Source organism: Symphalangus syndactylus, chromosome 19 (assembly GCF_028878055.3).
Source record: "Symphalangus syndactylus isolate Jambi chromosome 19, NHGRI_mSymSyn1-v2.1_pri, whole genome shotgun sequence".
Classification (NCBI taxonomy): Eukaryota; Metazoa; Chordata; class Mammalia; order Primates; family Hylobatidae; genus Symphalangus; species Symphalangus syndactylus.
In genome coordinates, this window is record NC_072434.2 from 49,837,579 (window position 1) to 49,859,964 (window position 22,386).

General features: G+C 36.1%; 1 protein-coding gene across 10 annotated transcripts in view; it reads right to left on the reverse strand.

Moving 5' to 3' along the window:
* Positions 1-642: 642 nt before the first annotated feature.
* ATG4C (autophagy related 4C cysteine peptidase) overlaps positions 643-22,386 on the reverse strand; it is an 83,116-nt gene continuing 61,372 nt past the window's right edge. For all 10 annotated transcript variants that reach the window (XM_055233735.2, XM_055233732.2, XM_055233731.2 and 7 more), the window contains one exon: positions 643-1,810. In XM_055233735.2, coding sequence (XP_055089710.1) covers positions 1,643-1,810 — 168 coding nt within the window. In that variant the 3' untranslated portion in view covers positions 643-1,642. The remainder of the gene's footprint in view (positions 1,811-22,386) is intronic.

Consider the following 22,386-nt stretch of genomic DNA (forward strand, 5'->3'; position numbering starts at 1 on the left):
GCTATTCTGTAACTCTTAAGCTTTTATATTAGTTCTTGTAAGAACATTTACAACCGGTTCAGACCCACTTGAAGGTATGGGTGCTCTCACTGGATGTGTTTACCACAGAATTCTGTGAATACAGCAGCTCTGCAGGAACAGTATATTGCAATAGCTCAGATCAGAGGACTGCAGTGTATAAAATCTGGTATACCACTGGCTTCTTGTTCCTATATTGCTTTGACATTCTAGGAAACTTAGTATTGGACTTAATTTGTCCTGACTGTATTTAGACTAAAGAAAACTTTTAGATTTCAGACTATTTATTTCAATTCAGTAAGTCATCCTCACTGAGAAATGTCAAAGCTGATTTTTCTCATCAAGTATACTAAAACAATCTGCCCACCCTCTCTTTCAGCTTTACATGCAACTCTAACCAAACAGGTTTTCTGATGGAAGAGATCAATGACTTTAGATGATACACAATTTTATGTCTTTATAAGTCACGTTTCCACACTGAAACATGAAAGCTCCACTTAAAAAAATTAATAGTTTTCAGAGCAATATATGCATTTATTATAAGTGAACAGAATTCATTTGAGACACTGATTTTTCAAATGAAAGGATTAAAATAATCCCAACATTAAAACCAAAACAAAAGCATTTTATCTTCTCACATCTTTATTATGTATTTTATAATCCTAGCTCAATAATCACTCTTGTACTTTTAGATCACAAATTTGCCTTTAAGTAACACATAATACACTTAAGGCAGATTTGCCTCACAGGTGGCCTCAGCTTCTAAACACCACTACATTGCTTTATATAAAAAACAAAAAGCACATAGAAGAGAATCTAGTGACATCTTTCTTGGTACTTTAAATTTAAAAACTGCATAATAAATTGAGTTACCATAAAATTTCACCCTTGAGATAGGAAACAAACACTACTACTATTTTATAGTTGCCTTTATCTGACTTGATTGGATGCAGTTATAATAGTATTAATAACATAACTTTTAAATTTGTGAGGGAAAACCAATACTTTATATTCACTCCTCATAAAAGGTTCAACAGCAAGCATAATGAGGAGCCATTATAAAATCACATCGCTAAGTATTACTTTAACTCATAATTCTGCTTATATAAGTGTATGCATATCACAGTTAACAAATACTATTTAATTATCAAGACATATGCAAAAGTATTGTTTGATTGCATTAATAGCAGGAGGCTAGACAGCACTAAAGTTTCCTTCTCTGATCTTCTGGTCATTAGTACAAACTGAGAATTTTGAAACTATTTGGTGATCCCAGTCTTTGGGGGAAGGTTAATATCACAAAACCTCCATGAGAACAATGGGCTCAGGTGGAAGACTTTGAAGACTAAAAGGCTTACAGTTAAGGTAGAATTGTCACTAGTAGATCTTAGGGAAATAGGAATGCAACCAGAATCACTCAATTTATTTATTAGAAAGCAAGATTCATTAAATCATTTCTCTTTTAGAAAAATATCTTTAAACTTTTATATTTTCAAATGTTCTTTTTTTAAAGAACATATAAAATTAAGATATTTGTGAAAATAAACATTTTGAATATGCTTGTTTCTCTTCATTTTTCCCCTTTCAATGGAATTCTTCTTATCAAGCACAAATGTGCTAATCTTTAAAGCAAGACAAACTCTTCCGTGCTAAATCTTTTTAATTGTTTCTTTTCATCCTCTGAAAAAAGGTCTTCTTCATTGGTTGTAGTAGATGTAAAATCATAGTCTCTGGAATGACCATTTACAAAAGTAAATAAGGGATATTTGTCCTTAGAAGAAAATTTCAGCATCTGTAACAGAAAGTATAAAAGAATTCCTTATTGGATGCAATAGTGCACACTAAGACCACATGACAAATATAGTGTTTTAGCCCTGAACCTCTCCTGTTAGCTTCTTTCATTTACATTCACCCAGTGCTATTCCTTTACCTGTTCTGGCTAAAAGACAAAAAATGATTAGCATTGTATTGTTTATTGATAGGTAAATGCATGCTTCTTCATTAGGATTAAATCATCAAAGTATATGCTCACTCTCACCTCCCACTTCCCCAAAGTAAGTTTTTTTTTTTTTTTTTTGAGACGGAGTCTCGCTCTATCGCCCAGGCTGGAGTGCAATGGCGCAATCTCGGCTCACTGCAAGCTCTGCCTCCCGGGTTCACGCCATTCTCCTGCCTCAGCCTCTCCAAGTAGCTGGGACTACAGGCGCCCGCCACCACGCCCGGCTAATTTTTTGTATTTTTTTTTTTTAGTAGAGACGGGGTTTCACCGTGGTCTCGATCTCCTGACCTCGTGATCCGCCCGCCTCGGCCTCCCAAAGTGCTGGGATTACAAGCGTGAGCCACCGCGCCCGGCCCCAAAGTAAGTTTTCTGGTCACATTAGTTTGAAGAAATACTAGAGAGTTAGGTTGTAATTTATCTTCTTTAGGTAATAATAGACAGTGAAACAAAATGGTATCACTGACTATGGCAAAATATTGTAAAAGACTGTTTGGTAATCTAGGCAGTAAATTGAGTCAGAAGGTCCATTCTAATCTCTGTTTTGTAACTTACCTTGATATGACCTTGGACACATCACTCTACCTGAATAACATCTATAAAACAGGGCAATCACTGCTCGGCCTTTTGGCTAAGATCAAGTGTATAAAAACAGAGCAAAAGAAATCCAATTTTTCTACCTCAGAGAACTGTTAAGAAGATCAAAAGCAATAATATGAAGTTATTTTTAAAAAATAACTTTGGTCTTTTCAGAGATTATCTTTTAAAAAATATTTTAAATAAACTATTTCTACAATAATCTAGTCAACATGAAAAATGGCCTTCTCACACATAGTAATAATCCACATTTTACTATTATCTTCTAAAGTTACATTACATACAAAAAAAAAGCAATACCTAGAAAATTTTGTGAGGATACTCACCTTTATAGCCCATCAATTTGAGATTCACAAGTATAATATAAACAATTTTAAATATTTCTGTTAAACAAGTTCTATTCAAAACTTTTAATGATTTTCATTAAAAAATGAATTAAACACTTTGAATAAAGGATGCTTTGACAAAGAGAAATTTTTCAATAGGTAAGCGGGGCCACAGGGATTCCGAAAAGTTACTAAGCAATTTACAGAGAATGCTAAAAAGAATACAATATTTATATACATCATAATTATTGTCAGTTAAATGCAATTTGTTTTTAAAAGACAATTTCAGAGGTAAAACTACATTATCTCAAATGTCAACATTCAACTGAAGGATCATCAATTTCTTACATATTACATTTATAGATTCTCTTGAAATATGGCCAGATAGGCAGGCCTAGCATATGATATAAAATTAAATATATTTCAATGAGACAGCTATATAAAATATATTTTTAATTGAATGGAAATGAACCATTTAAAAACAACCAATATTAACAAAACTAGACGTGATGAAAATCAGATCCTATAGTTCATATTGTGCTTATTTATACATTGCTGAAATTTATTTTATTTATATCCTACAAAAAAGGGAAGAGACGAGCAAAAATGTGTAAAATGAAAAATAAGAGGCAGACGGTATTGGCATCTGATTAATCATCTTTCACCTCCAGCCAATAGCTGGAATATAGTCCAAAAACTGTTGTCATTTTTATATTCATTTAATGTCACATGTAAAAGTCCAGTATCTAACGGGCAAGTATCCACATATCATTTTCAGATCAACACAGCAGAGTTAACATTATCATCTCTTCATCCTTTCTTTCAAGATTAAGAAAGGAGTTATCCGGGTTTATTAATATAGGACTAAGTTGCTCATCAAAGTTAAGATTCAAATCTGTGTCCCAGGTGAAAAAAAAATGTCAGAAAGGAAGCTGCTACCCCTTAATTTAAAAATACATCTACTTTTTGCAAATCTTTTTGCAATATAAGGTCTCCTTATACACAATATTTATTGATTCAGGCTTGGAGAATTATTTTCCAAACTTTCCTGAGTTTATTTAAGTATTTTTAAAGAGTATCATATTAACAATATATTAAAGGTTTACCCAAGTGAGTTGAAAATTTATGTCCACATAAAATCCTGCAAATGGATGTTTATAATAGCAGCTTTAATCATAATTTGATTCTGAAAAGTTCAAAATGTGAAAAGGTTAGTGTTCTTTTTTATACTACAAGAATGGCTACATTGTCAAAACCTTAAAAGTCCTTCCATAATGGATGATATAAAATCCAAATGAAAAAATACAATTTAGGCTATCTATGTGACATAGAGATACCATACAAAATAAAAGGTAATCTAAATTATTTGATAACTTGGAAAATGTTTATTATATAATCCTTAAAAAAGATATAAAGCTATAAAATTTAGTTTCAATTATATTAAAATAATTTCAAATATATATTTTGAAAAGACTGAAGGATAACAAAACATTGTTACCTCTGAATGAAATAATTAGTGATTTTTCTCATGTGTTTGTGTGTCTGTGTGTGTGTGTGTGTACACACACACCTCTATTTTCCAAGCTTCTTTCTTTTGAAACATACTTTCACTCTGTCGCCCAGGCTGGAGTGCAGTGGCATGATCACGGCTCACTGCAGCCTTGACCTCCTAGACTCAAATGATCCTTCTACTTCAGGCTCCCAAGTAGCTGGGACTACAGGTATGTGCCACCATACCTGGCTAATTTTGTATTTTTTATGCAGATGGGCTCTCACTATGTTGCCCAGGCTGGTCTCAAACTCCTGAACTCAAGTGATCTGCCTGCCTCTGCTTCCCAAAGTGTTGGGATTACAGGCATGAGTCACCACGGCCAGCTTATTTTTCAAACTTTCTAACATGTAATTCTTCTATTACATAGTAGGAGAAAACTATTATTTAAAAAAAAATTAAGGTAACTGAATTCACCATCTCATAGTTGTTTGTTAAAAGGGAATTCAGTGGTTTGCTCAACAACTTTAGAACAGGCAATTCTAAACTCTGTTCTATTGTAATAACACAGCTAAAGCTACACTGAAGCTACTTTATTAGCTAAAGGGCAAAGCATAGATTTCAGAAGATCAAATATTTTATCACACCTTTCTTATGTACTGAGTTGACAGGTTTCAGAATTTACAAAGGAAAAAGCTGGAGGACACAAGTTAAGCAATGTATACCATAATAAAGCTAGTAGTTGGTAGGACAGAAAGAGAACCAGGAGATGATCGCTTCTCCTCAAGCCAAAACTTTTTCCACTAGTCCCTGCCACCATATATGTAAAATTATTCCCCAGTACAGGGCAGTGTATACCTATGCAGCATATATTCACCACACTAGAGCTATACCCTATGTAGGGGTTAAGCTCTAAAAGTCAGCCCATATTGCAAAATCAAGCATTGTCAAAAATCACCTTTAACAAGTCTTTAAATTGTTTAAAGGGTGATATGCATAATCTTGTGTACGCAACCCTCTTCAGTAATATGTATAAATGTAAAATATATAGTTATGTAAATAGTACAGTCATGTGCCACATAATAACATTTCAGTCAACAAGGACCACATATAACAGTGGTCCTATAAGATAATAATGGAGCTGAAAAATTCCTATCACCTAGTGTTGTCACAGCTGTCATAATGTCATTCCACAATGCATTATCCACAAGTTTGTAGTGATGCTGGTGTAAACAGACTGATTGTATGGCAGATAAAATTATGTACAGTACATAATATTTGATAATAAATGACTTAGTGGTTTAAGTATTTACTATACAGTATTTTTTGTTATTTTAGAGTGTTACTCGTTTTACTTTTTTAAAAAGAAATCACCTGTAAAACAGCCTCAGGCAGGTGCTTTAGGAGGCACTGCAGAAGAAGGCACTGTTAGCATAAGAGATGACAGCTGCACGTGTGTTACTGTCCCTGAAGACCTTCTAGTCGGACAAGATGTAGGGGTAGAAGATAGTGGTATTGATGATCCTGACCCTGGGTAGGCCTAAACTAATGTACATGTTTGTGTTTTCATTTTTAACAAAAATGTTTCAAAGGAAAAGAATAAATTTTAAAAATAGAAAAAAATCTTATAGAATAAGAATAGAAAGCAAGTATCTTTGTAGAGCTGTACAATGTGTTTGTGTTTTAAGCTAAGTGCTTATAAAGCAGTCAAAACGCTAAAAATAATTTAAAAGTTTACAAAGTTAAAAAGTTACAGTAAGATGGTGAAACCCCATCTCTACTAAAAATACAAAAATTAGCCAGGCATGTACAGTAGGGTCCTAGGCCTTCACATTCACTCACTACAGACTCACTAATTCACCCAGCGCAACCGCCAGCCCTGCAGGTGCCATTCATGGTAAATTCCCTACACAGGTACACCATTTTTTATTTTTTATGCCATCTTTTTATAATATCTTTTCTACGTTTAGATACATTTAGATACACGAATACTTACCATTGTGTTATAATTGCCTCCAGTATTCAGTACAGTAACATGCTGTACAGATTTGTAGTCTAGGAGCAACAGGCTATACAGGTTGAATATTCCTTACCTGAAATGCTTAGGACCAGAAGTGTTTCCATTTCGGATTTTTTTCAGATTTTGAAATATTTGCATTATATATACTTACTGGTTCAGCATCCCAAAGCTGAAAATCCAAAAATCCAAAATCTGAAATCCTAAATGTCCCAAACAGCATTTCCTTTTAGTATCATATCAGCACTCAAAGTGTTTTGAATTCTGAAGCACTGTGGATTTCAGATTTTCAGATTAGGGATACTCAACCCATCCATACAGCCTAGGTATGTAGTAGGCTATACCATTCCAGGTTTGTGCAAGTACATTCAATTATGTTCCCACAACAATGAAATCACCTAACAACACATTTATCAGAATGTATCCCCATCATTAAGCAATGTATGACTGTATATAATAAAGAGTATACATGGAAAAATATATTCCTGTTTTTTATTACAAGAGCTCACATAGTTGAACTAAGCTAAGTGTGCAAGCGATGTTAACTATCCTATTTCCTCACTACACAATCTTAAATCCTTGTGTCCAACTTTTACCCCTCACTGTACTTAAAACATTCTCTTAAAAAAATACTTTCTTCTAGCCCTCAAATAAAAAGGCCTGTTATTAGTTCCTATTATTTCTACTGCAATCAACACTGCTAAGTATTTCTTTCTTAAAATACCATTTCCCTGATTTCTGCGATATTTTGCTGTCCTGTTTTTCCTTCTATTTTCTGAACTATTTCTTATCTCCTCCTTCATTGATTCTACTTATTTCCACATCCCAAAATGCAGATAAAAATCAATTGTTCCTTTATCTTCTCTCTACATTCACTCCTTCTATATTCTCTTCCTTAATATTACCTATCTGTCTCAACAATTTCTCTGCTAGGCTTATCATCCATGTTTTTGCAGATGGGAGAACTGAAATATTGAGGGCTTAGGTGACTCATATAAGGTCACACAACTAGTAACTGACACAGTCATCCGGATCTGAGCATAGGTAGTTTTGTTCTGGTGTAACCACTAACACCTCCAACAGTAGTCAGTGGAGGCATGACTGCAACATCAACTTAAATTGATCATAAAATTTCCATTTCTTCCTCCTAAAAGTAGCTCTCTTCCAGACTTCTCCATTTCTATCAATGGCAATATCATTTACATTAATTAGGAATGATTTTGTTGCAAGTGACAAAGAAAGAAATAATAGAAAACAATAACAACAATGTCAAATAATATGAACTGTTTTCACCAGACTGACATTGCTACCTTGATTAATTGATGTCAGATGAACAGCTTCTACAATTCTCTTGGCCTTTCTCTCTGAATCAAATAGGACTGTTGAAACCCCAAGGATTTAGTTTAAATTCAAGGAAGGGGCAGGTAGATATAAGAGGACAGCACTGCATCTATATCCCATTACGGCAGGAGAGCAAAAGCGTTCCCAGAAATTTCCAGTACACACCCACTTATATTTCACTTACACCAAACTGTTTCTAAAGAAATAAGAGACTAGAAAAATGAGTATTTGGTGGGTACTGTCACTGCAAACAAAATCAAGATTCTTTAGCAAAAAAGAAAGAGGGATGAGTATTGAACAGATAACCAAAGGTGTTTGTACACCATTAAGAGATGAGAACCACAATAAAAATATAAAACCGGCTCATGTACTAAGGAAGGACTGGAAGGTTTCTTTAAGATGTGTTGTCAGAAAAGACCAAGCTGCCATCTGAATAACCAGCAGTCCCCAACCTTTCAGGAACAAGGGACCGATTTCATGGAAGACAATTTCTCCATGGACTGGGGGGTGGGGATGGATTCAGGATGATTCAAGTGCATTACATTTATTGTGTACTTTATTTATATTATTACATTGCAATATATAATGTATATATATAATATATATAATGAAATAATTATACAACTCACTATAATGTAGAATCAATGGGAGCCCTGAGCTTGTTTTCCTGCAACTAGACTGTCCCATCTGGGGATGATGGGAGACAGTGACAGATCATCAAGCCTTAGATTCTCATAAGGAGCATGCAACCTAGATCCCTTGCATACGCAGTTCACAATAGGGTTCACACCCTTATGAGACTCTAATGCCACCGCTGATCTGACAGGAGGCAGAGCTCAGGCGGTCATGCGAGTAGTGATGGGGAATGGCTGTAAACACAGAGGAAGCTTCGCTGGCTAACCCGCCGCTCACCTTCTGCTTGCGGCCTGGTTCCTAACAGGCCACAGATTGGTACCAGTCCATGGTCCAGGGGTTGGGGGCCCCTGTGAATGACAATAAGGAGCCAGACATAAAAGTTCTGGGCGAAGAGCACTCTAGTCAGGGAAATCAGAGAGTGCAAAGGCCCTAGGATGCCAGCACACTTTGCATGTTCCAAGAACAGAAAGCAAGCCAGTGTGGCTTGCAGGTAGAGGAAAACAGTAAGGGTGGTACACAAGGGCCAGGTCACTCAGGTCCCTATAAGCCAAATTAACACACGATTTAGGTTTCACTGTTCCCTTAAACAGTCCACCTCATAAACATCCTACCATAGATTTCCCCCAACATTTGACCTTGGTGGTTCTGCTCAGGATGTTTCTATCATCCAGTCATCCATACTTCTTGTCTGATTGTACCAAACTCCATCAGTAAAGTTCCAGTCCAAGTTCCACTGACAACTATCTCACTCTACAGTGATTATTCCCTTCTCCAAAGTCCTATACATTTGTCCAGTATAATGTAAGGATCACAAACATGCACTGTGGAGTTGGACAGTATCAGTTCAAAACTTGGCTGATACTTATTAACTGTGTAACCCTGAGCAAATTACTATACCTGTCTCATTTTCCTTAGCTGTAAAATGCCAGTAATGATAGTATCTATCTCACAGAGTTGTTGTGCAGATTGAATCAGCTAATATATGTAAAGCACTTAGAAGATTGCCTGGCATCTAATGTGTTGGCTTTATCATTATTATTGAACTATCATAATATTAGTCTTCTGGCATTTAATTGTACAGTCATTTATCTTTAACGCCCATTTCATGTCTCCCCAAATAAACTATAAGCTGCTAAAGATTTCAAAAGAACTCAGAGTTTCTATCATTACATCCCGGAAGTAAAAAAGACCTATGAAATTTAAAAAGTCACTCAGATTTCATGTGGAAAACAAGAGAACTAGAAGGAGGACCTCTAGGTGAACATAAGCCTAAAACACTAAAGTGATTTCAAAAAGACCTTTACCAAAATAGTGATGGGCATGGGAAACTGTGTACCACTGGAGAAAATGGGAGTAACTGTCCTAGAAGGGGAAACAACCCTATTCTCTTACTCTGTAAGACTATAGAGCAAACCTATTCTCCTACTCTATAAGACTATATACAGGCTGATTTCGATTCACCAAAAGAAGACATTTTTTAACAATAAGGGTCTATCTGAAAACTGAAAATACTTCCAGGAAAAGTCATTAGCTCACTATAACCTGAAATAAAGATTAGATACTCAACTGTCTGGAACATGGACTGATGTATAAATAGGAGACTATACAGCATAGTGCTTACGAGCACGCAGTCTTGAGTTACTGTCTCAGGTGAATCGCAGTACCACCATTTATTAGTTGTGGCCTTTGTCAACACTGCTAAACCTTTCTAAATGTAAGATTCCTTATCTGTAAAATGGAGACAAAAGTACCTATCTCAGAAGGTTTGGTTGGTTAAATGAGATAATATACCATAGGTGAAGACTCAACAAATGTTAGCTTTGGACTGAATAACTTCTAAGATCTCAGGGATTCAATGCCTATAACATAAATTGTGTTTTGCAGCTAGAAGACAACTGGCCACATGTAAATTTTTCCCCTGTGTTGATATGCATTCCATGATCAAATAATTCATTCCCTAGTAAATTTTCATTTGTGATTTCCTGTCCTCAAACACCAGCACTACTAGGTAATAAGTTTAACAATGAACAGGTAATGTTTATCCTTGAATTACCAAATGATTATTTAATAATCATTAAATTGAGAACAAATGAAAAAAATAAGAATAAAAGGGGGTATGAGATAAAATAAAAAATAATCTACATCAGGCCATTTACAGTACAGCACAGCAGGGGAAATACAACCTAAGTCTGTGAGTTAGGAAGGAGATGTGTTGGGATACCCATGAAAAGTAAGCAAATTCATCTTGCAGAACTTGGAGAGCAACAGTACAGAATGGCCAAAGACATCATGGAAAGGAGAGGTGAGACCCAAAACTAAAAACAAGGAAACTGACAAAAACTTGTATGAACTCAATTCCCAGGTCCCTTCTTGCAACCAATACCCTTCTTCACCCCCCTCTCCAGCCATCCCCCATATGCAAAAATAAAGATTTATTCTTTGGAAAAACTGAATAGATAATGATATGAACTCCAGTACACTGGACACAGTGATGACTTCAGAAGCTGACTAATTAAGTGTCAGTCTAAAAATAGGAAACCGTAGGGTCCTCAGTATTCTTCACCTCCTGCTCCTGGAGCTCGAGCAGACAACATATATTCATTCCACAGGCTCTTAAGAGATGGCAAAACTTTTCTTTGAGAAAACGAAACAACTCCAGAGAAAAGACCACCACTTACTAACATGTAAGGGTCACCCAACAAAAAGGCAAGCTCATTACATGATCATCCCAGTATGAAAGTTAACAGCTAAAAAGCCAAGCTCAAACACACAGAGCTTCTACTCAGCTTTTTAGTGCCTTACTATTAAATATAAACAGAAAGAAGGTCACTAGTCATTTGGGGGAAAGCATATAAAGGAAAATCAGATAATTAAAAGAAAAAACAGCTGGACATGGTGGCTCACGCCTGTAATCCCAGCACTTTGGAAGGCTGAGGCAGGAGGATCACCAGGTCAGGAGATCGAGACCATCCTGGCTAACACGGTGAAACCCCATCTCTACTAAAAATACAAAAAATTAGCCGGGCGTGGTGGCGAGCACTTGTAGTCCCAGCTACTAGGGAGGCTGAGGCAGGTGAATGGCGTGAACTGGGAGGCAGAGCTTGCAGTAAACCGAGATCGTGCCACTGCACTCCAGCCTGGGTGACAGAGCAAGACTCTGTCTGAAAAAAAAAAAAAAGAAAGAAAAAAAGAAAAGAAAAAACAAAACCATGAAAGAGTCCAGAAGGAAGCATAAACAACAAAAGAAACAGAAGAAAACTTCAAAATTACTATTTTATATTTTATAGTAATTACAAAATTACTATAGAAATTACTATAATTAATTTTCTAGGGGAAAAGAGAAAATACATCCATAAAAAAGAAAGGAATTCTATGAAAAAGGAATAGAAAAAAATATCAGTAACAACTAAAAATGTAAGCATCCTAATTGAAATTTAAGAACAACAGAATAGGTAGAAGGTAAAGCAGAGGAAATCTTCCAGTACAAAAATATGAAGACCATGGGAAACAAAAGGAAAAGAGAGAAAAACCAGAGAGCGATTCAGAAGGTCCAAACTGTATAATAAGAGTTCCAGAAGGTAAGAACAATGAAAACAGAAGAAACAATTACTTTTAATTTCAAAGACATTTCCCACAATGGAAGAAGGCAGGACAATCAATGACAAAGAATGCAAACCAAGACACATAATGAAGCTTCAAAATATTAGGGATAAATAATTGTAGCTGGCCGGGTACAGTGGCTCATGCCTGTAATCCCAGCACTTTGGGAAGCTAAGGCAGGAGGATTGCGTGAGCCCAGGAGTTTAGGACCAGCCAGGGCAACACGGTGAAACCCTGTCTCTACAAAAAATGTAAAAATTAGCTGTTGTGGTGGTACACACCTGTGGTCCCAGCTAGTCAGGAGGCTGAGGTGGGAGGATTGCTTGAGCCCACGAGGTCGGGGCTGCAGTGAGCTATGATTGCACCGCTGCACTCCAGCCTGGGCAACAGAGCAAGATCCTGTCTCAAAAGTAAAAATAACAGTAATAATTATAGCTAACACTTTAGTGCTCCTATAAACCAAGCACTAGTCTATTAAATCTTTAATCCTCATAATGATGTTACAGAGAAAGGTGGCTATTAGTATTTTCATTACATGAGAAAACTGATGCACAAAGAAGTGCAGCAATGCACCTAAAGATACACAGCAATTAGGTGATGGAGCTGGGATTCCAACCTGAAAGCTCTGAGAGGAAAAAAAAAATTTCATTTGGAGGAAAATAATGCAGAATGACATCGAACTTAACAACACTAAATGCTAGAAAGGAGTGGAACAATGCTTCTAAAGTTCAGGGGAAAATTATTGTCATTTTAGAATTCTGTATCCAATTAAATTATCGATAAATTAAAAGATAAAGCTGGTCGACATGTAGGAATTCAAAAATTTACCATCTATGCATCTTTTTCATAGGAAGGCACTAGAAAATATGCTTCAGCAAGAGAAAGGAATAAACTAAAAGATTCAGAATATAGGAGATCAAATACAGGAAAGTGGCATCAAGAAGTTCCAAACTGACCACTCTGCACCAGGCCTGAAGAACAGTTAAAGTGAGAGTGAACAGAAAACAGAAATGAGCAAATCTCCAGAAAAAAAGAGATTTTTCCTATGTTTATAATTATGAAAAACTTACTGCTAGGTAGTTGACAGATATAACTGAATATTTAGAAAAAAAAATAAATAGGTAAAAACAGAACTAAGGAAATGAAAAAAGGGGGAAGGAGTACTACTCTAAGAAATACCAAGGATAGGAAAAAAGAAATGTAATCATAGCACATTATGTGATTAGTAAACAATATTATGGAGGCATAATGTGAACACTGAATAGTGACTAACCAAAATCTGTGTTATAACTGTAGTGGGAGTATGGCTGGGAGAAGAGAAACCAGGTGAAAGGGTGTGGGAAGAGAGTTAAATCCTCAAGTACTATAACTGAAAAATAACAAAGAATGTCTACAGTGGACTAATCAAGAAACTGCAGAATAAGCACATTACAGCAGGTTCCCAAATAATGTCATTTTGTTCAACGTTGTGTGATTATAATGTTCATGAAGAAAAAAAATCAATTCCCAGCCAGAGCCACTATCTGTGTGAAGTTTGCACATTCTCCTCATGCCTGTGTAAGGAGGTTACTCCAAGTTCTCCGGTTTTCTTTCACATCCCAAACATGTGCACATGAGGTGAGCTGGTGTGTCTGCACTGATCCAGTCTGGGAGAATGGTGGTGTGTGTATGAGTATACCTTACGCCGGGTAGCTTCCCGCCTTGCGTCCTGAGCCTCCAGAATAGCCTCTGGCCACCTACAACCTGAATTGAATAGGCCAGCTGGAGAATGAATGAATGAAATGAATGAATGAATACAAATTATTGACAAATAAAAATGTGTAAGGTATACAACAATCATACAAATGCTTGACAATAAACACACGGTAACAAGGCACTCAGTGAGCCTGCCAGATTTGTGATTGTTCTGGAACTGTGTGGTGGTAGGAGGTGCTTCTTACAATTTTCGCTTTGCAAACTGTTCCTTGATTTAACCCACCACGACTGCTGTCGCTCACTGATCCACCAACAATTGTAAGATAAACAATTATCTTACATCCTTTTTTTTCTAAGCTTTGTTTTTCTTGGGAGTTAGTATTCCCACTCCTTTTTCATTTCCTTAGTTCTCTTTGTAGCTATTTATTTTTTTTAAATGTTCGGTCATCTCTGTGAAATACCTCAATCTTTCTTAAATACAAGTACAGCTCACATTTATTTCAGTGTTTAATAGTAGAAGTATTTAAGTCTTTATTTGTAAGTTTGGTGATGCTTCTGTGACAAGAACTATGTCTTAGGAACTTAACTCTTGTTTATATCAATTATCCTATGGTAAAACCAGCTTCATTTTATATCAGTTCACTTATAGTTACAGTTTCCAAGAACCTATCAATGATGTTAAGGGAAGACTTATTGTTCTTAGAAATGCAGAGTTAAAATTCTAAATAAATAGCTAAAAGAGTTAAAAGTGAGTATATCTGAGGAGGTATTCTTTGGAGTGGGAAGTAACATGGCAAGGGACTCCTGATTTTCAGCATAAGCCTTTTATTGCAATTTCCATTTTTAAAGTTAGTGTATGTACTACTTTAATAAATATGAAAATTAATTTTTTGAACAAAACATATTTTGAGTTGTGCACTGAATAAAAGGACTATTCCAAGTTTTAAGATAAATCCACAGCAATTTAAGGAAAATAGAAGAACTAGGTAAAAACACACTGTAGATTTTCTATAACTCAATCACTGACCTCTTTACTAACTTATAAGTAAGACAACTTTATAACAAAGTCTCTTTAATTCATTTCTTCATTCAACAAATATGATTTACTGACCTTCTACAATGTGATAGCCAGTGCTAAGCACTGGGGATACAAAAAGAAACAAAACCAACAAAATCCTTCTCTTGTTGAGATGACATTCCAGTGGAATAAACAGATGATACATAACTAAACAGAATGTGTGTGTGTGTGTGTGTGTGTGTGTGTGTGATATAGCAGAATATATACATATATGTGTATAGTAGTATGTGCTAAGGAGAAAAATAAAACAATGAAGGAAGCAAATTACGAAGTATAAAGGGTGCCCAGGGAAGGCCTAAGAACGTGACACTTGAGTAAAGATCTGAAAGAAGGGAGAGAACCATGAGAATATCTGTAGGAAGAGAATGCCAGGCACAAGAAACAAACGAAACCCGTGAAACGGGCGGGCACTGATCATTTTCAAGGAGACTAGTGTGGCTGGACTCGAGAGAGTCAGGGAAGAATGGTAGGGAATAAGCTCAAAGAGGCAGCAGGGAGAAGCAGAGATTCCATTTATATAAAGCCTTGTGGGTTTGTAAGAGTTTGGGCTTTTACTCTGAGTTAAAAAGCTACTGTAAGTTTCTTCAAAAAATTAACACAATCTTAGTTACATTCTAAACAAAATCACTCTGGCGGCTATGTTGATTCTAGACTGTAGACAGAGCAAGGGAGATCAGTTAGGGAGCTACTGCAATAATCTCAAGGAAGGTGTGAGGATGGGCCAGGGTAATAATGAGAGTGGTGAGAAATTATCAAATTCTAAGTACATTTTAAAGAAGAGATGATGGGATTTGCTGATGCATACGACATGGGGTTCGTGAGACAGAGCAAGGGATCCAGTTTTTAGGCTGAGCACCCAGGAAAATGGAGTTGTCATTTATTTAATAACCAATTCTTTTCATTTGTTATTTTACTTTATAATTTACTTCAGTACCATAATTTCTTTGGATGAATAGAAAACTTTAATCTCATGTCTCTCTCTAAATAGTACTTGTAAAATTCTAATGAAATACAGAAGCTAAACTTCTGTGTTACAAAATTTAAAAATATTTTTAGTTTATAGTCACATCTTACACCTTAAAAGAAATAGCTAAAACAAGTATTTTATAAATATACTAATTAGGAGCACCATAATGGCATAGCTTGTATCAAATCAGCCCTACCACCAAGAACCACCACAAGAAATGGATAAAGTTACAGTCAGGTGCAGTGGCTCACACCTGTAATCCTAGCACTTTGGGAGGCTGAGGTGGGTGATCACCTGAGGTCAGGAGTTTGAGACCAGCCTAGCCAACATGGTGAAACACCAGCTCTACTAAAAACACAAAACTTAGCTGGGCGTGGTGGCAGGCACCAGTAATCCTAGCTACTCAGGAGGCTGAGGCATGAGAATCACTAGAATCCGGGAGGCAGAGGTTGCAGTGAGCCAAGATCGCACCACTGCACTCCAGCCTTGGGGATAGAGTGAGACTCTGTCTCCGAAAAAAAAAAAAAAAAAAGATAAAGTATGATAGAAAAACAACTGTTGGAAAGCATCTGAGAGCAATTAAAACAATTTAAGTCTTGAGAAATAAAAAGAGAGGCAAAGTCTACTAAGAATTAGAGAAGCCAGAGATAATGGAATAAATATCTTTAAGATACTGAGAGAAAGCAACTGCTAACATGGAATTCTATATCCAGTAAAAATATCCTTCAACAACAAAGGCAAGCTCTTCCTCTTCCCTTCTCCTCCCAAACAATTCATTTTTAAAGCCACTAGACGGGGCTGGGCAAAGCAGGTATGCATGCCTGGGTGGAAGAAGTCATTCTGGTTAACTGGGTATGTTGAAGACAGATTGGAACCTGGCAGGTGGCAGACATCACTTTAACCAGGGGGTCAAAGTTGGCATCACCAATAAAGAGACAATAAAAATCACACGCCAATCACCAAGAAGCAGTCAGAAAAACATAGCATCACTTCGGTGATATATGTGGCAAAGATGTATAACCTGAAATTAATGAGGAAACTGTACAGACAAACCCAAATTGAGAGGATAACCTACAAAATTTTCAAAAGTGTCCTGTAAGAAAACTAAGAACATGTATCTTGTTATCTTCAAAAATATAATGTGAAAATCAAAAAAGATGATTAACTGTTTTAGATTAAAGAAGATTTAAGATGTATAAATGTAACGTATTATTGTGAACTCAATCTTTTTGCTACATAGAGCATTATTGGGACAACTGGTGAAACCTGAATAGTTTCTTGGGGATTAAATGGTGATAATGTACAATGCCACTTTCCTGATTCTGATAGTTATATTGTGGTTACTTAGGAGAATGTCCTTATTTCTTAGGAAGAAGTGCACACTCAACTGTCAAGGGTAATGGGGCATCATGCTAGCAACTTATTCTCAAATGGTTCAGGAAAAAAAAATCATTTGTATTATATTTACAACTTTTCTATAAATTTGCTATTGTTTCCAGTTTAAAATGAAGGCATAATAAAGATGTGTTCAAACAAAAGCTGAGAGAATTTATCACCAGGTAACAGCACTAAAAGAAATAATAAAGAAAGTTCTTCAGAGACAAGCAAAATGATCCCAAAAGGAAGCAGAGTAACACAGGAAAAAAATGAAGGGCATCAGAAAGGGTAACACTGACTCTTTAAAACACAATGCCTTGTGGAATTTAAAATCCTACAGGATTCAAGTTTTTGATGACACAAAGTACAAAAACAGAATTTAAGGTAAGAAATATTACTAAGAGATAGAACATTTAAAAGTTGTAATTCAATAGGAAGACCTAACAATCCTGTTTGTATGTAACTAATAGCAAAGCCTCAAAATGTAGAAAACAAACAAAAAAGAACTTAAAGGAGAAACAGACAACCCTACCATCACAACTGGAGACTTTTATAACATGTCCTTCTGTAATTTCAAAATCATATAGGAAAGAAAAAAGAACGTAAAAGATTTCAACAACATAATTAACTACCCACACATGAGGGGAGGTAGGGAGGAAGATTATTAATAGAAGATTAGAGACAGTGTTAAATAGAACTATTCCATAGAGATGCTGAAGTCTGAAGAAGGCGAAGAACGGAAGAGTGGTTGTTTTGGAGGCAATTTCAGTAAACCTGACTTCATCATATTCATCTGACCTTCAAATTTTCCACTCTCAACTCTCCCGGACCATTTGCCTCCCTGTCCACAGGGATTTCCACAGTTGACCATTTCAATGAAATAAAAGATACTACTAAACTGACTTGAAATTCTGCTCTTCCCATCATGCCAAACTCTACTGTTCACTTTACCTACTCCTAATTGAAGGCTTCCAAGAGTCTTAAAGCAAGACATGAAAATCTATTAGGTCCATTATGATTAGAAGGACACTCACTCTTCTCCTGGTGATTTTTCACTCATTGTGTGGTGGATTTAAATAGGGCAGGTTTCATGGACATGTTAAGATCCTTACAAAAAATGCAGTGAATATAAACTATTAAATGTTTTTTGCACTCCCCGAATTAAATTATGTCTCTTCTATTTTTCTTTCTCATGACACTGTATTTTCTTCTTGATGAAACTTTTCATTTTTGTTATATATTTGTGTGTTTAATGTCCACCGGACCATAAGTTCATGAAGCCAGGAGTCACAGCTATCTTGTTTACCACTGCATACCCAGCTCCAGACAGTCATTGTCTGAGCTTACTATGAGCTGGGCACTGTTCTAGATGCTTTAGGATATGTCAGTGCTTTGACTTACGGTTTCTGTCTGTTTTTTATTTATTCTCAATGCTTTAGTATGACTTACGCTTTTTTTGTTCTGTTTTGTTTCGAGACAAAGTCTCGCTCTGTTGCCCAGGCTGGAGTGCAATGGCACAATCTTGGCTCACTGCAACGTCTGCCTCCTGGGTTCAAGTGACTTTCGTGCCTCAGCCTCCTGAGTAGCTGGGACTACAGGCACACACCAACATGCCTGGCTAATTTTTGTATTTTTAGTAGAGACGGAGTTTCACCATGTTGGCCAGACTGGTCTTCAACTCCTGACCTCAGGTGATCTGTCCGCCTCAACCTCCCAAAGTGCTGGGATTACAGGTGTGAGCCACCGTGCCCTGCCCAGTATGACTTATGTTTTGAAAGAATTACCGGGGCTGCTGAATTGAGAACCAGCTAGAGGCAGGGAAGTGAGGCTTGGAAACTACGTAAGAGATCACTGAAGTAACGATAGTGTCTCAGACCAGTGTTGCAAGAGCAGTAGGGAAGGTGGTGAAAGTGGTCTGATTCTAGGTATACTTTGAATATATAATTTGTTATGAGATGTGAGAGAGAGAAGGGAGGTAAGAATAATCCAAGGCTTTGGCCTGAGCAGACAGTGGATAAATTTGCTATCAAATGAGATAAGGAAAACTGTGAGCGAAACAGGCTTCAGAAGGAAGATCAGGAATTTGATTTTGGAAACATACGCCAGACATATAAGGGACACTGAATAGCAACTGGACATTATAATCTATGATTTGGAAAATAATTTTGGGCTAAAGATACGATCTTCAACTAAAACTGATATTTAAAGCTATATGAATGGATGAGATCATCAAGATAAAGACGATATCAGAACTAAAGGCTAAGCCCTAAGCTACTCCAACATGAAGAGGCTGGGGAAGAAAGCAGGCAAAGAAGACTAAAGAAGGAGCAACCAGTGAAGAATGAGAAAAACTTCAAAAGAGTTTGGTGTCCTGGAAGCCAATGGGAAGAAGGTGTAGGAGGGTGAAGTGGATGTTCACCTACATCAGATGCTTCTGTGATGACAAGTAGGATGAGCTCTGAGCTTCGACCAATGGACTTGGCAATGTAGGGTCATTAGTGACCTTGAAGAGGAATTCTGGTGGAGTCATAGGGATGAAAGCACTCAAGTATTTGATGACTAAATGAATGATAATATTAACGAACTATTAATTTGTTCTCCTGGTCACCTAGACGTACAACAGACTTGTCTGTGAGCTCTCTCTTTCCCTCGCCACTTTCTAAGTGGCTGTCTTACTGATTCTACCTTCACAAACTTTCTCAAAGTACTTTCTTCCTCTTTAATTCTACAACTTCTGTACTAATCTAGGTCCTTGAAGAAGACATTACAAATCAACGAAGAAAAATCAGACTCTTTGATAAATGATGCTAAAATAACCATTTGTCCATGGGAGGAAAAAAATATACGTACTTTAAAACATATACAAGTTCTAGGCTGGGCGCAGTGGCTCACACTTGTAATCCCAGCACTTTGGGAGGCTGACACAGGAGGATCACCTGAGGTGAGGAATTCAAGACCAGCTTGGTCAACATGGTGAAACCCTGTGTCTACTAAAAATACAAAAATTAGCTGGGTGTGGTGGTGCACGCCTGTAATCCCAGCTTCTAGGGAGGCTGAGGCAGGAGAATTGCTTGAACCCAGGAGGTGGAGGTTGAAGTGAGCCAAGATCGCGCCCCTGCACTCCAGACTGGGTGACTGAGCAAGACTCCATCTCCAAAAATAAATAAATAAAAATAAATGAAACATATACAAGTTCTAAATGTGAAACATAAAACTTCTGGAAGGAGTATAGGAGAATATGTTTATGACTTTTGCTTATTAAAGATTTCTTTGATACAAAATTCAAAAACCATAAAAGAAAAGTGTTACTAATTTGACTATATTAACATTAAAGACACAATTAACAAGTAAAAATAGTGGCCTAGGAGAATATATTTGTAACACATAAAGCCAACAAAGCAGTAGTATCTAGAATTATAAAGATTTCCTTCGTATCAAATAGCCCTATAGAAAAATAGAGAAAAAGAATGAACAGGAAATTCACAAAAGAGGAAACAAATGGGCCAATAAACTTTGATTAAATATTCAACCTTAGTATCAATCAGGGAAATATAAATTAAAACTACAAAGAGGTACTATTCATATCCATGAGATTGGTTAAAATTTTAAAGTTTGACAATATCAAGTGTTGGTAAGGATGTTAAGAAATTCTTATATACTGCTTGGCATGATCACTCTGGAGAGTATTTAACAACATACAGCAAACCTAAAAATATGCTTATCTTATGACCCAGAAATTCCACTGTAATGTATCTAGTGTATCTAATGTAACGCTACTTAAAGTATTATACGTGCACAAAGAGATATGTACAAGAATATTATTTAAAACATTACTTGTAATTAAACAAATAAAACAAAGAGTTTTAAGTTCTCAGAAACAAGCCAGATGACCATCAAAGAAAGAAAGTTTAAATAAAAAGAGTGTATTACAGAATGGACCACTATTCAGCTGTTTAAATGAGTAAGCTAGACCAACATGTACAGTTACATAGATAATCTCTAAGTCACTGTTAAATAAAAATGTTGCAGATGAATATATATCTCTTTATATAAAAAATCATTAACAAAAAATGTAATAAATGTAAGATAATATGTGCTGTTTATGGATATATAAACTATGGGTATGATACACTAATTAAGGATAGTGATTGCCACTGGGAAGGAAGAAAAAGAATAAGATTGGTGGAAGATAAAACACTTATTAATTATATATGTAATTTTCTTAAGCTCAGTGGTAACACATGGGTATTTACTATATTATTCTCTATATTTCTGTATGCCTGAAATTTTAAAATTAATTTAACAATATCAACATATTACCAAAGTACAGCTTCTTCAGCCTTAATTCAAGACTCTCCATAGTATTATTCTAATCTACTTTTCTAGCCTCTTCCTTCAGTATTTCCTGTAGCAGTGTTTCCCAAAACTCAGAGACTTATATACCTCTTTCACTATCATGATTAATGAATATTTTTCGTTTCACCATTTTTAACTTAAATAGCCTTGTACAAATCAATAAACCACACCTTTAATATGCCAGTTAATGTAAGTATTAAAATGTTTGTCCTAGTGCCACCTAAAAACAACATCAAGTGTCACATTTTGGGTTGCCCTGTCTTATGCAAGTGGTTCTCAAATTTGGCACACAAGATTGTGTGGGAGGCTTGCCAGAAATGGAGACTCCCAGGCTACACCTTTAGGGATTTTGATTCAGGCAGTCAGAAGCAGAAACCCTGCCTAATATGAAGCCTTGGCACCTACCAAGTTGGACTACTTGCCATTCTATAGACAAACTCTCCACTTTCCTTCTATACTTTTCCTTTTGGTATTTCCTCAGCTTGAAGTAACACTCTCTTTCCCTAAGCCAGTAGAAATTAAGCCTATACTTTAAAGCCCTTCTTAAATATGACCATCACAATAAAGTACTTTGACTTGGATGTGACATCTCTCTCGTTTCAACCCTCTTCTTTCCTCTATCAATTTATTTCTATTTCCATATGGATGCTTACCATATGCAATGTAATATATGTCTACTTGTCTTATTCCCCCTACTGAACTTTAAATGTTACTGGAAGATGGCAGTTTTACACCTTGTTCAAAAGCAGAGATTGTATCTTGGTCATTTTGTGCTCTGCATATGACAGTTATGCAGATACTTGCTAGACTGAATTCTGCTGAACACTGAATTGGTTTAACAATTTTTATTAATATTTTAAAATCATATAGCATAAGGAGTTATTCGTTCATAG